The sequence below is a fragment of the Triticum urartu genome, chromosome 4 (genome assembly GCF_003073215.2).
Source record: "Triticum urartu cultivar G1812 chromosome 4, Tu2.1, whole genome shotgun sequence".
NCBI lineage: Eukaryota > Viridiplantae > Streptophyta > Magnoliopsida > Poales > Poaceae > Triticum > Triticum urartu.
In genome coordinates, this window is record NC_053025.1 from 572,829,297 (window position 1) to 572,843,335 (window position 14,039).

Here is a 14,039-nt window from a genome sequence, read left to right on the forward strand (position 1 = left end):
TTACTCATCAGACCAGGTAACTTCCTGCATACCGATGTTCTGGTCCAGACCCAGAGCGCCCCACACCGCCGGCGAGGCGTCTACGACGTTGTTGGCGCATGGCTCCTCGTAGTTGTGCTCGGCGTCACAACCGTTCACGGAGTCGCACTCGTCCACCACCTTTGCGCTCACTGAGCTGCCACCCTTTGCGGTAATCTTGACGGTGCGGCCGCAGCGGGACTTGCCGTTGAACCAGCCGGTGGAGAGGGCGACGACCATCTCCGAGTCGTCGTGGTACGCGTTGTCGCACTCGGACGGATGGCCTCCGTCCTTGCCCTTCTCGAAGCTATTAAGCGTCAGAACGGCCGGCGTGGTCGCGGACACCGGCGGCGAGCAGAGGAACTGCACGTACTGCCTGCCGTCGACGCAGCAGTCCGGGCTGTTGCTCATCTCGCAGTTGCCGGACCTGCCCGGGAGGTAGCCACTGGGCTGACACCCGGCGGCATCGAAGCCCGCGCGCCGAACCAAGCATGACGCGGTGTGGCAGGCCGAGACCGCGGCGAGGAGGAAGACGGCCATGGCGGGTCGAGCTCCCGCAGTCGCCATCTTGTTGTTGGCACCTAAAAGAACACTTTGATCGCAATGGAATTAGAGGTGCATAGGTGAGCATATATGAGCGGACGAAGCCACGCGGAGCCTGGAAACCTCCGCGGGCATAAGCAGCAACTCGATCACAACGGAGGCAGAGTCGATCCCAAATTCACATTGATACTTACACCGCCCGTATTTTCTTTGCCAGTTTGCCCCTTGAAAATAGTAGAGTATGTAAAGTAGGGTCTAGTATATTGTTCTTATACACGTATTTATATACATATGTAATTGTAATTGTGATCATCTATATATTGAAACGTGAGGCTGGATGTCAATCACCCATGTAAAATCCTAAACCCTAAACCATGTGTTTCAACTTGGTATCAGCCAGGGTTCGGCCGCCGCACGTCCCTCGCGCCGCCGCCCGATCCACTCGCCGCCGCCGCGCGCTGCACACCTTCGCGCCGCCGCAGCATCCGCTCGCCGCTGCCACGCGCTGCTTTTCTCCGCACCGCCACCGCGACTCCGCTCGCCGCTGCTGCGCGTTGCTCTATCCGCGCCTCCTTCCGCCGCCGCCGCGTGACGTTCCTCTCCGCGCCGCCGCAGCGATGTCGTCTTCCACCCTCTTCGCCGGCCAAACTGCTGGCGCCCTCGTCTCGTCACCCGTCGCCACGGTCCCCGCCGCGCTCACCGTCCCGACGATCTCTGTCTGCCTCGGTTGCCACAACTTCATGCTTTGGGGAGGCATCATCAGCATCGTTCTTGCCGGCGCCAACCTCCACAGACACCTCGATGACACCAAGGCGGCACCGGCCAAAACACTCGTTGTCGGCACCGGCGACGCTGCTACCACCGTCACCAACCCGGAGTACCACCAATGGTGGGTTTAAGATCAGCGCGTCAAGGGGCTCCTTATCACCTCCATGGATGAGGATATTGCATGCCAACTCATTAGCTACGAGTCGGCGCATGCGGTGTGGACAGCCGTCGTCGCCATGTTCGGCGCTCAGAGCCGCGCCAATGTCTGTCACATCCGGCGGCAACTTCAGTCGCTGAGGAAGGACGATCTGTCTGCCGCGGAATACATGCACAGTATGAAGGCCCTTGCCGACACTATGGCCGCCGCTGGCTCCCCGATCCGCGATGATGAGCTTATCGATCACATCCTCACTGGCCTCGGCTCCGCCTGCAACTCCATCGCCGCCTCCTTGGGCGTGAGTAATGCACCCATGCCCTACTCCAGCTTTTACTCATTGGTTCTGTCCTTCGAGGCGTTGCAGGCACATCAGAGTGTGGTGGAGGGGTGGTCTCCCTCCGCAAACGCCTTGACCCATTCGAGTGCGTACGGCGCGAGCGGACGCGCGCCCTACTCCGATCCCTATCCCTCCCCCCCGGGGGGGGGGGGCGCCCGACTGATGGACATGGCCAGCCAGGGCAGAGCCGCCAAGGCGGTAATGGAAGCAACACCGGCGGCCGTGACCGCAACACTGGGTATGTCGACAGTGGCCGGCAAGGAGGAGGGGGCAACAACGGCGGAGGCGGTGGGCGTCGCAACCACTGGCGTCCCCAGTGCCAAATTTGCAAGAACTGGGGCCATGAAGCCGACGACTGCCGCAAGCGCTATGATCAGGATCACAACTCCCGCTCCACCAACTCGGCCTCCACTAACACCGTCGACTTTCCTTGGGTGCTGGATACCGGGGCTATGAATCACTTGACTAATTATCTTGAGCGCCTCCAGGTTCACGAGCGCTATGACGGCAAGGATCAGGTTCAGGTGGCCAATGGTGCAGGTTTGTCTATTCACACATTGGTCATTCGCGTTTACCTGGTTCATCTCTTAAACTGCGTAACATCCTTCATGTTCCACACATCAGCCAGCATCTTCTCTCTTTTTATTGTCTTCTTTGTGAAAATGACGTGTATGTTGAATTTCACCGTCGTTTTTTCCTTGTTAAGGACAAAGCAACCAGGCGCGTCATCCTTCACGGTAGAAGTTACCCCGAGGGGGGGGGGCTATCCGGTCCCTTCCGCTCATGCGTCATCTTCATCATCTCGCCATGCCCACTCCGGTGTTCGAGTTTCGTCGTCGCAATGGCATCAACGTCTTGTTCATCCTACAAATAATGTGGTCACTTCCATTGTTCGTATTAGGGAACGTAGTAATTTCAAAAAATTTCCTACGCACACGCAAGATCATGGTGATGCATAACAACGAGAGGGAAGAGTGTTGTCCACGTACCCTCGTAGACCGAAAGCGGAAGCGTTAGCACAACGCGATTGATGTAGTCGTACGTCTTCACGATCCGACCGATCAAGTATCGAACGTACGACACCTCTGAGTTCAGCACACGTTCAGCCTGATGACGTCCCTCGAACTCCAATCCAGCCGAGTGTTGAGGGAGAGTTTCGTCATCACGACGGTGTGGTGACAATGTTGATGTTCTACCGACGCAGGGCTTCGCCTAAGCACCGCTACAGTATTATCGAGGTGGACTATGGTGGGGGGGGGCACCGCACACGGCTAAGAGATCAATGATCAATTGTTGTGTCTATGGGGTGCCCCCATGCCCCCGTATATAATGGAGCAAGGGGGGGGGTGCGGCCGGCCATAGGAGGAGGCGCGCAGGAGGAGTCCTACTCCCATCGGGAGTAGGACGGGAGTAGGACTCCCCTCCTTTTTCCTAGTTGGATTAGGACTTGGGGGAAGGAGGAGAGAGGGGAAAGGAAAGGGGGGGGGGCGCCGCCCCCCTCCTTGTCCAATTCGGACTTGGGGGGGGGGGTGGGGGGGGGGGCGCGCGGCTGCCCCTTGGCCGCCTCTCCTCTTCCTCCACTTTGGGCCCATAAGGCCCAATAGCCTCCGGGGGGTTCCAGTAACCCCTCCGGTACTCCGGTTAAATCACTATTTCACCCGGAACATTTCCGATATCCAAACATAGGCTTCCAATATATCAATCTTCATGTCTCGACCATTTCGAGATTCCTCGTCATGTCCGTGATCACATCCGGGACACCGAACAACCTTCGGTACATCAAAACACATAAACTCATAATAAAACTGTCATCGTAACGTTAAGCGTGCGGACCCTACGGGTTCGAGAACAATGTAGACATGACCGAGACACGTCTCCGGTCAATAACCAATAGCGGAACCTAGATGCTCATATTGGCTCCTACATATTCTACGAAGAGCTTTATCGGTCAGACCGCATAACAACATACGTTGTTCCCTTTGTCATCGGTATGTTACTTGCCCGAGATTTGATCATCGGTATCTCAATACCTAGTTCAATCTCGTTACTGGCAAGTCTCTTTACTCGTACCGTAATACATCATCCCGCAACTAACTCATTAGTTGCAATGCTTGCAAGGCTTATGTGATGTGCATTACCGAGAGGGCCCAGAGATACCTCTCCGACAATCGGAGTGACAAATCCTAATCTCGAAATACGCCAACCCAACAAGTACCTTCGGAGACACCTGTAGAGCACCTTTATAATCACCCAGTTACGATGTGACGTTTGGTAGCACACAAAGTGTTCCTCCGGTAAACAGGAGTTGCATAATCTCATAGTCATAGGAACATGTATAAGTCATGAAGAAAGCAATAGCAATATACTAAACGATCGTGTGCTAAGCTAACGGAATGGGTCATGTCAATCACATCATTCTCCTAATGATGTGATCCCGTTAATCAAATGACAACTCATGTCTATGGTTAGGAAACTTAACCATCTTTGATCAATGAGCTAGTCAAGTAGAGGCATACTAGTGACACTCTGTTTGTCTATGTATTCACACATGCATTATGTTTCCGGTTAATACAATTCTAGCATGAATAATAAACATTTATCATGATATAAGGAAATAAATAATAACTTTATTATTGCCTCTAGGGCATATTTCCTTCAGTTCGGAGTCATGAACTTCCGTGCTCTAGTTCAAATAATTCACCGTTAGTTTGTGATGCCTGTCAGCAAGGTTATCAGAATCACGATTCTGTTATACGATTCTACGACTTTACGATCCAAGATTAGCCCTTTGATTCTACGATTTTAGTTCTTAGAATCTACGTTTCTACGATCCTAATAGTGAAGATTCTACGATTTGCGATCCTACCATCGAAGCTCCAATCCGATTCAAAATCGCGATTCTGACAACCTTGCCTGTCAGCGTGCTAAGAGTCATCAACTACCTTATTCTACTTCATTTCATATCACTACTGTACCTCTTGAATTAATACATTCAGATGTTTGGGGTCCCGCTCTTGCTTCGTCGGAAGGGTACAAGTATTATGTTAGTTTTATTGATGACTACACGCGCTTCACTTGGATTTATTTGCTCAAACACGAGTCTGGTGTTGAGCACGTTTTCTACAACTTTCAGGCTCATGTCAAACGCCTTCTGGATTATAAAATCAAGGTTGTTTAGTCCGATTGGGGTGGTGAATACCACAAACTCCATCGCTACTTTCAACGCACGGGCATCTCTCACCGACTGTCATGTCCACATACCTCTCAGCAGAACGGTATTGTCAAGCGCAAACACCAACATTTGGTCGAGACCAGTCTTGCTTTGCTTGCGCACTCCTCTCTTCCACTTCGGTTTTGGGATGCGGCTTTTCTTACGGCATGTTACCTCATCAACCGTATGCCCACTCCGGTTCTTAACAAGGACACACCTCTGTTCCGCCTGTTTCATGTTCAACCCAACTAGTCCTCCCTTCGGATTTTGGGTGTGCTTGCTGGCCTAGTCTCCGCAAGTACAATGCTCACAAGATTGAGTTTCGTTCCAAGATGTGTGTTTTCCTTGGCTATAGTCCTTTGCATAAGGGCTATAGGTGTCTTGACCGTACCTCTGGTCGGATATACATCTCTCGTGATGTTGTTTTCGATGAAGCTATGTTTCCTTACTCCCAACCTGACGTCTTGGTTGATCCGGCTTCTCTTGAACATGCACTCACTTTTCCCTTCGATGAACCGGTTGCGGAGGTCCATGTGCGTAAATATGACCTGTCCTATTTGTCACCTAACTTGTCCTTTGCAGGTGATATTGCTTTGAGTTCCCCCCAGGTACATGTTGCTGCTCCAACGCCTCCTGATGCACCCGAGGCATGCTCAGGACGTCCATGGGGAGAGGGCCCAAGGCATGCTCAGGACATGCATGTCCCGCCGCCTGAGGCAGGCGCAGTTGCCTCGCCAGACGACACACCCGTGGACGCGGCTGGGTCGCCACCCTCGCCCGGTGCGTCACCCGAGCCGCCACCCTCGTCTGGGCCGGTCCAGCCCACCATCGTCTCTCGGCCCGTGTCGCCTCTTGCCGAGGTTTCCTCAGCCGCGGCACCCTTGGCCGAGGCCTCGTCGCCGCCGTCTTCTCCTACCAGTGATGCAGCTCTGGCGCATGCTATCGTTACACAACATCGTGATCATACGCACAAGGAGAAGTCTTACACTGATGGCATGGTTCGGTATGAGTCTTGCCGCCGTGCCTTCTTCGCCGCGCCAGTTTCCCATCGTGATGCTCTGGGTGAACCTGCCTGGCATGCCGCCATGTCTGAGGATTTTGCTGCTCTCTGTCGCACTAACACCTGGGTGTTGGTGACTCGGCCACCTGGTGTTAATATTGTGAGTTGCAAGTGGATTATCAAAACCAAGCATCGTCCGGATGGGTCTTTTTATAAGCACAAAGCTTGTCTTATTGCTCGCGGTTTCACTCAACAACATGGGATTGACTATGGAGATACTTTTAGCCCAGTGGTGAAGCCTGCCACGGTTCGCTTGGTTCTGTCTCTTGCTGTGTCTCGTGGTTGGAGCCTCCGATAGATTGATGTGAGCAATGCCTTTTTACATGGGTTCTTGGCTGAAGATGTGTATATGCAGCAGTGAAATGATCGAGATGAACCTAGAGGGAGGGGGTGAATAGTGTTGGAAATATGCCCTAGAGGCAATAATAAAAGCATTATTATTATATTTCCTTATTCATGATAATTGTCTTTATTCATGCTATAATTGTGTTATCCGGAAATCGTAATACATGTGTGAATAATAGACACCAACATGTCCCTAGTAAGCCTCTAGGTGACTAGCTCGTTGATCAACAGATAGTCATGGTTTCCTGACTATGGACATTGGATGTCATTGATAACGAGATCACATCATTAGGGAGAATGATGTGATGGACAAGACCCAATCCTAAACATAGCACAAGATCGTATAGTTCGTTTGCTAGAGTTTCCAATGTCAAAGTATCTTTTCTTAGACCATGAAGATCGTGTAACTTCCCGGATACCGTAGGAGTGCTTTGGGTGTACCAAACGTCACAACGTAACTGGGTGACTATAAGGTATACTACGGTATCTCCGAAAGTGTCTGTTGGGTTGACACGGATCAGACTGGGATTTGTCACTCCGTATGACGGAGAGGTATCACTGGGCCACTCGGTAATGGCATCATCATAAATTGGCTTCAAAGTGACCAAGTGTCTGTCACGGGATCATGCATTACGGTACGAGTAAAGTGACTTGCCGGTAACGAGATTGAACGAGGTATTGGGATACCGACGATCGAATCTCGGGCAAGTAACATACCGATTGACGAAGGGAATTGTATACGGGGTTGCTTGAATCCTCGACATCGTGGTTCATCCGATGAGATCATCGAGGAGCATGTGGGAGCCAACATGGGTATCCAGATCCCGCTGTTGGTTATTGACCGGAGAGTCGATCTCGGTCATGTCTACATGTCTCCCGAACCCGTAGGGTCTACCACACTTAAGGTTCGGTGACGCTAGGGTGTAGGGATATGTATATGCAGTAACCCGAATGTTTTTCGGAGTCCCGGATGAGATCCCGGACGTCACGAGGAGTTCCGCGGAATGGTCCGGAGGTAAAGAATTATATATGGGAAGTCTTGTTTTGGTCACCGGAAAGGTTTCGCGCATTATCGGTATTGTACCGGGAGTGCCGAAAGGGGTCCTGGGGTCCACCAAGGGGGTCCACCTGCCCCGGGGGGCCACATGGCTGTAGGGTGTGCGCCTTGGCCTATATGGGCAAGGGCACCAGCCCCAAGAGGCCCATGCGCCAAGAGATGAGGGAAAGGAAGAGTCCTAAAAGGGAAGGCACTCCTAGGTGCCTTGGGGAGGATGGGACTCCTCCCTGGCCGCACCCTTCCTTGGAGGAAGGGCCAAGGCTGCGCCCCCCCTCTCCCTTGGCCCTATATTATAGTGGGGGAAGGGAGGGCAGCACACTAAGCCCCTGGCGCCTCCTCTCCCTCTCCAACACCTCCTCCTCCTCCGTAGAGCTTTGGCGAAGCCCTGACGGAGTACTGCAGCTCCACCACCACCACGCGTCGTGCTGCTGCTGGAGCCATCGTTCCTCAACTCTCCTTCCCTTGCTGGATCAAAGAAGGAGGAGACGTCACGCTGACCGTACGTGTGTTGAACACGGAGGTGCCGTCCGTTCGGCGCTAGGATCTTCGGTGATTTGGATCACGTCGAGTACGCCTTCCTCATCCCCGTTCTTGAACGCTTCCGCGCGTGATCTACAAAGGTATGTAGAATGCCAATCCGATCACTCGTTGCTGATGAAACTCTAGATGGATCTGGTTGAAACCGTAGGAAATTTTTGTTTTCTGCAACGTTCCCCAACAGTGGCATCATGAGCTAGGTCTATGCGTAGTTCTCTTGCACGAGTAGAACACAATTTGTTGTGGGCGTTGATGTTGTCAACTTTCTTGCCGCTACTAGTCTTATCTTGCTTCAACGGTATTGTGGGATGAAGCGGCCCGGACCAACCTTACACGTACGCTTACGTGAGACTGGTTCCACCGACTAACATGCACAAGTTGCATAAGGTGGCTGGCGGGTGTCTGTCTCTCCCACTTTAGTTGGAGCGGATTCGATGAAAAGGGTCCTTATGAAGGGTAAATAGAAGTTGACAAATCACGTTGTGGCTTTCACGTAGGTAAGAAAACGTTCTTGCTAGAACCCTTTTGCAGCCACGTAAAACTTGCAACAACAATTAGAGGACGTCTAACTTGTTTTTGCAGCAAGTGTTCTGTGATGTGATATGGCCAAAGTTGTGATGAATGATGAATGATATATATGTGATGTATGAGATGTTCATGCTATTGTAATAAGAATCACGACTTGCATGTCGATGAGTATGACAACCGGCAGGAGCCATAGGAGTTGTCTTTATTTTTTGTATGACCTGCGTGTCATTGAGAAACGCCATGTAAATTACTTTACTTTATTGCTAAACGCGTTAGCCGTAGTAGTAGAAGTAATAGTTGGCGAGCAACTTCATGGAGACACGATGATGGAGATCATGGCGTCATGCCGGTGACAAGATGAACATGGAGCCCCAAGATGGAGATCAAAGGAGCTATGTGATATTGGCCATATCATGTCACTATTATTGTTTGATTGCATGTGATGTTTATCATGTTTCTGCATCTTGTTTACTTAGAACGACGTAATAAATAAGATGATCCCTCATAATAATTTCAAGAAAGTGTTCCCCCTAACTATGCACCGTTGCGACAGTTCGTTGTTTCGAAGCACCACGTGATGATCGGGTGTGATTAGATTCCAACGTTCACATACAACGGGTGTAAGACAGATTTACACATGCAAACACTTAGGTTGACTTGACGAGCCTAGCATGTACAGACATGGCCTCGGAACACAGAAGACCGAAAGGTCGAGCATGAGTCGTATAGAAGATACGATCAACATGAAGATGTTCACCGATGTTGACTAGTCCGTCTCACGTGATGATCGGACCCGGCCTAGTTAACTCGGATCATGTTATACTTAGATGACAGGAGGGATGTCTATCTAAGTAGGAGTTCATTGAATAATTTGATTAGATGAACATAATTATCATGAACCTAGTCTAAAATATTTACAATATGTCTTGTAGAATCAAATGGCCAACGTAGTCCTCAACTTCAACGCGTTCCTAGAGAAAACCAAGCTGAAAGACGATGGCAGCAACTACACGGACTGGGTCCGGAACCTGAGGATCATCCTCATAGCTGCCAAGAAAGATTATGTCCTACAAGCACCGCTAGGTGACGCACCTGTTCTCCCTGCAGAACAAGACGTTATGAACGCTTGGCAGGCACGTACCGATGACTACTCCCTCGTTCAGTGCGGCATGCTTTACAGCTTAGAGCCGGGGCTCCAAAAGCGTTTTGAGAGACACGGAGCATATGAGATGTTCGAAGAGCTGAAAATGGTTTTCCAAGCTCATGCCCGGGTCGAGAGATATGAAGTCTCCGACAAATTCTTTCAGCTGTAAGATGGAGGAAAATAGTTCTGTCAGTGAGCACATACTCACTATGTCTGGGTTGCATAACCGCTTGACTCAGCTGGGAGTTAATCTCCCGGATGACGCGGTCATTGACAGAATCCTTCAGTCGCTTCCACCGAGCTACAAGAGCTTTGTGATGAACTTCAATATGCAGGGGATGGAGAAGACCATTCCTGAAGTATTTGCTATGCTGAAATCAGCAGAGGTAGAAGTCAAGAAGGAACATCAAGTGTTGATGGTGAATAAAACAACTAAGTTCAAAAAGGGCAAGGGTAAAAAGAACTTCAAGAAGGACGGCAAATGAGTTGCCGCGCCCGGCAAGCAAGCTGCTGGGAAGAAGCCAAAGAATGGACCCAAGCCCGAGACTGAGTGCTTTTATTGCAAGGGAAGTGGTCACTGGAAGCGGAACTGCCCCAAATACTTAGCGGACAAGAAGGCCGGCAAAACAAAAGGTATATATGATATACATGTAATTGATGTGTACCTTACTAGTACCCGTAGTAGCTCCTGGGTATTTGATACCGGTGCAGTTTCTCACATTTGTAACTCAAACAGGGGCTGCGAATAAGCGGAGACTGGCAAAGGACGAGGTGACGATGCGCGTCGGGAATGGTTCCAAGGTCAATGTGATCGCCGTCGGCATGCTACCTCTATATTTACCTTCGGGATTAGTTTTAAACCTTAATAATTGTTATTTAGTGCCAGCTTTGAGCATGAACATTGTATCAGGATCTCGTTTAATTCGAGATGGCTACTCATTTAAATCCGAGAATAATGGTTGTTCTATTTATATGAGAGATATGTTTTATGGTCATGCTCCGATGGTGAATGGTTTATTCTTAATGAATCTCGAGCGTAATGCTACACATGTTCATAGTGTGAGTACCAAAAGATGTAAGATTGATAATGATAGTCCCACATACTTGTGGCACTGCCGCCTTGGTCACATAGGTGTCAAACGCATGAAGAAGCTCCATGCTGATGGACTTTTAGAGTCTCTTGATTACGAATCATTTGACACGTGCGAACCATGCCTCATGGGTAAAATGACCAAGACTCCGTTCTCAGGAACAATGGAGCGAGCAACCAACTTATTGGAAATCATACATACTGATGTGTGCGGTCCAATGAGTGTTGAGGCTCGCGGTGGCTATCGTTATGTTCTCACCCTCACTGATGACTTGAGTAGATATGGGTATGTCTACTTAATGAAACACAAGTCTGAGACCTTTGAAAAGTTCAAGGAATTTCAGAGTGAGGTTGAGAATCAACGTGACAGGAAAATCAAGTTCCTGCGATCAGATTGTGGAGGAGAATACTTGAGTCACGAGTTTGGCACACACTTAAGAAAATATGGAATAGTTTCACAACTCACGCCGCCTGGAACACCTCAGCGTAATGGTGTGTCCGAACGTCATAATCGCACTCTATTAGATATGGTGCAATCTATGATGTCTCTTACCGATTTACCGCTATCTTTTTGGGGCTATGCTTTAGAGACTGCCGCATTCACTTTAAATAGGGCTCCGTCGAAATCCGTTGAGACGACACTGTATGAATTATGGTTTGGGAAGAAACCTAAGCTGTCGTTTCTAAAAGTTTGGGGATGCGATGCTTATGTCAAGAAACTTCAACCTGAAAAGCTCGAACCCAAGTCGGAAAAATGCGTCTTCATACGATACCCCAAAGAAACTATTGGGTATACCTTCTACCTCAGATCCGAAGGCAAGATCTTTGTTGCCAAGAATGGATCCTTTCTAGAGAAGGAGTTTCTCTCGAAAGAAGTAAGTGGGAGGAAAGTAGAACTTGATGAAGTATTACCTCTTGAACCGGAAAATAGCGCAACTCAAGAAAATGTTCCTGAGGTGCCTGCATCGACTAGAGAGGAAGTTAATGATGATGATCAGGATACTTCTGATCAAGCTCCTACTGAAATTCGAAGGTCCACAAGGACACGTTCCGCACCAGATTGGTACGGCAACCCTGTCTTGGAAATCATGTTGTTAGACAACGGTGAACCTTCGAACTATGAAGAAGCGATGGCGGGCCCGGATTCCGACAAATGGCTGGAAGCCATGAAATCCGAGATAGGATCCATGTATGAAAACGAAGTATGGACTTTGACTGACTTGCCCGTAGAGCGGCGAGCCATAGAAAATAAATGGATCTTTAAGAAGAAGTGTCGAGTGGTAGGTGCGACATATGCCAACGGGTGGCTTATCTTTGTGGGAACTAGTAAGACGTCGCCGGTGCCTGGAAGCGGGATGGGGCGAAGACATGCACGCCGGCGGATCTTACCCAGCTTCGGGGCTCTCCAAGGAGATAACACCCCTACTGCTGCTCTGCGGGGTCTCCGCATGATCACTCGATGAATCAAGTAGCTACACACGCTCCTTGAGATGCTTCGGGGGGGGGGAGGAGGAAGAAAGGGCACGGCTAGCCTGCTTCTTCTCCTTCTATGGTGTCTAAAACTAGCAGGGGGTCCAACCCTTTGCATGGGTGCCCCGGGGGGTTTATATAGGCCTACCCCCCCAGGGGTACAATGGTAATCCGGCTGGGCGCGGGGCCCAGCCGTCTGTGACCGCACTCGCTGGCTTCTGCGCCGACTGCTGGGGCCCGCCGGCTGGTGGGTCCCGCCGGCTGCCAACTCCTTGGTCACTGTGGCTTTATCTTGCTGACATGAGCTTCATCGTGGTAAGCGCGGCTACAGTACCGCCGCCTGCCGGGCAATCGCTGTAGCCTTACCGCGTCTTGTCTTCTTAATGGGGCGTCCTTTTCGAGGGAAGCGGCGGGCCGGCTGCGGGAGCCGGCTCCGTCTTGGGCCGGCTGGTTGGAAGCGCGGCCGCCTTCGGCCGTCTCTCTGCTCTAAGGGGCCCACCGCCTGTGGGCCACGCTGGCGGCCCGTCGTGGGTGACACCAGGGTCAACATGGCAACAGTGCTGCGCCGGACGGGTCGTGCCTACCTCGTACGGCACACTGTGCCGAGCGTGTTCCGGGATTCGGGGGTGGCAGGCTCTTCTGTAGCCACGCCCCGTCGCACCGCTGTTAGGTGGGTGCAAACTTTGTAGGTACGGTCTTGACTACTTTAAGGGGAGCCGGTTCCAAGGAATCGGCCTTCTCGTAGCCGGCTCCTTGGAGTCGGACTCCAATGAAGGTTGAAGTCGGACCGCCTTCCCAAAGCCGGCCTGTATCGCAGCCGGCGGGGGGAAGGCGGCCCTATGTCTTGGATTCATGAGAGCCGGGCTGTCTCGTAGTTTTTGCAGAAGTGCCAGGGGAAGCCGGCCAGGCTACCCATGGCCATTTACTCCGACAGTAGTCCCCGAAGCTGATCGAGCTCCGAGGCGAACAAGGGGACGAGAAGCTTGGTCAGCTTCCTATCCTGAAGAGCCGGCTTCGCGGGCGCACGCCGACTTCAGATGACCCCGCGAATGCGGGAGGAGAGGGGGCCTGCATGCCGACCCCGGGCCCTCTCGCGGCCACGTGGCAACAGGGTCCTGCGAGCGCACGCGCGCGATGGGACGCCGCCGCAGGCCTGGGCCCGCCACTCGCGAGCCTCGGTCCGGGCGCGGATCTCTCGTGGCCCACAGGGCCGCTCGCCTTCTCAAGGCAGTTTCGCCTCGCCATTAAGGGTCGGTAATCGCGGGACGTGGGAAGTGGGCACGATCGACCCCCACGCCACGCCTCCTCGGCTCCGCCACGTGAGCCTATAAGTAGGGGGAGGAGGGGGAGCGACAGAGGCTCGCGCGCTCCCTCCCACTCCGTCCCTCCTTAACTCTCGTCTCCTTACTCTCGCTGCCGCCGCAGCCTCCTCCTCAACGCCGTCGCGCCTCCACACCACCTCGTCGCCATGGCACTGTCAAGCTCCTGGGACGGCTCCAACGTCCACGAGGATCACGTGGAGTTCCTTCACCAGACCCGGCGCCTGCCCGGCGCCGACCGCGTTCAGGTCCGTCTAGCGCCCGAGAGGGAGATCTCGCCGGCGCCGGAGGAGGGCGAGCGGGTCGTCTTCCGCTCGCACTGCCTGCGCGGCTTCGGCCTCCCGGCGAGCGGGTTTCTTCGTTCCTTCCTCGACTTCTACAACCTCCAGCCGCATCACCTCACACCCAATGCGGTGATGCTGCTTTCGGCCTTCGTCTCCCTCTGCGAAGGCTTC

General features: G+C 52.0%; 1 protein-coding gene across 1 annotated transcript; it reads right to left on the bottom strand.

The window, feature by feature from the left end:
• LOC125554875 (putative ripening-related protein 5) lies at positions 1–558 on the bottom strand. The gene has a single exon (XM_048718261.1). It carries the CDS (start codon positions 556–558, stop codon positions 1–3), a length of 558 nt encoding a protein of 185 aa, XP_048574218.1.
• Between the last annotated feature and the right edge of the window lie 13,481 nt (positions 559–14,039).

Excerpts from the sequence above, each read along its gene's own strand:
- LOC125554875 (XM_048718261.1), bottom strand. The coding sequence starts at position 558 with ATGGCCGTCTTCCTCCTCGCCGCGGTCTCGGCCTGCCACACCGCGTCA.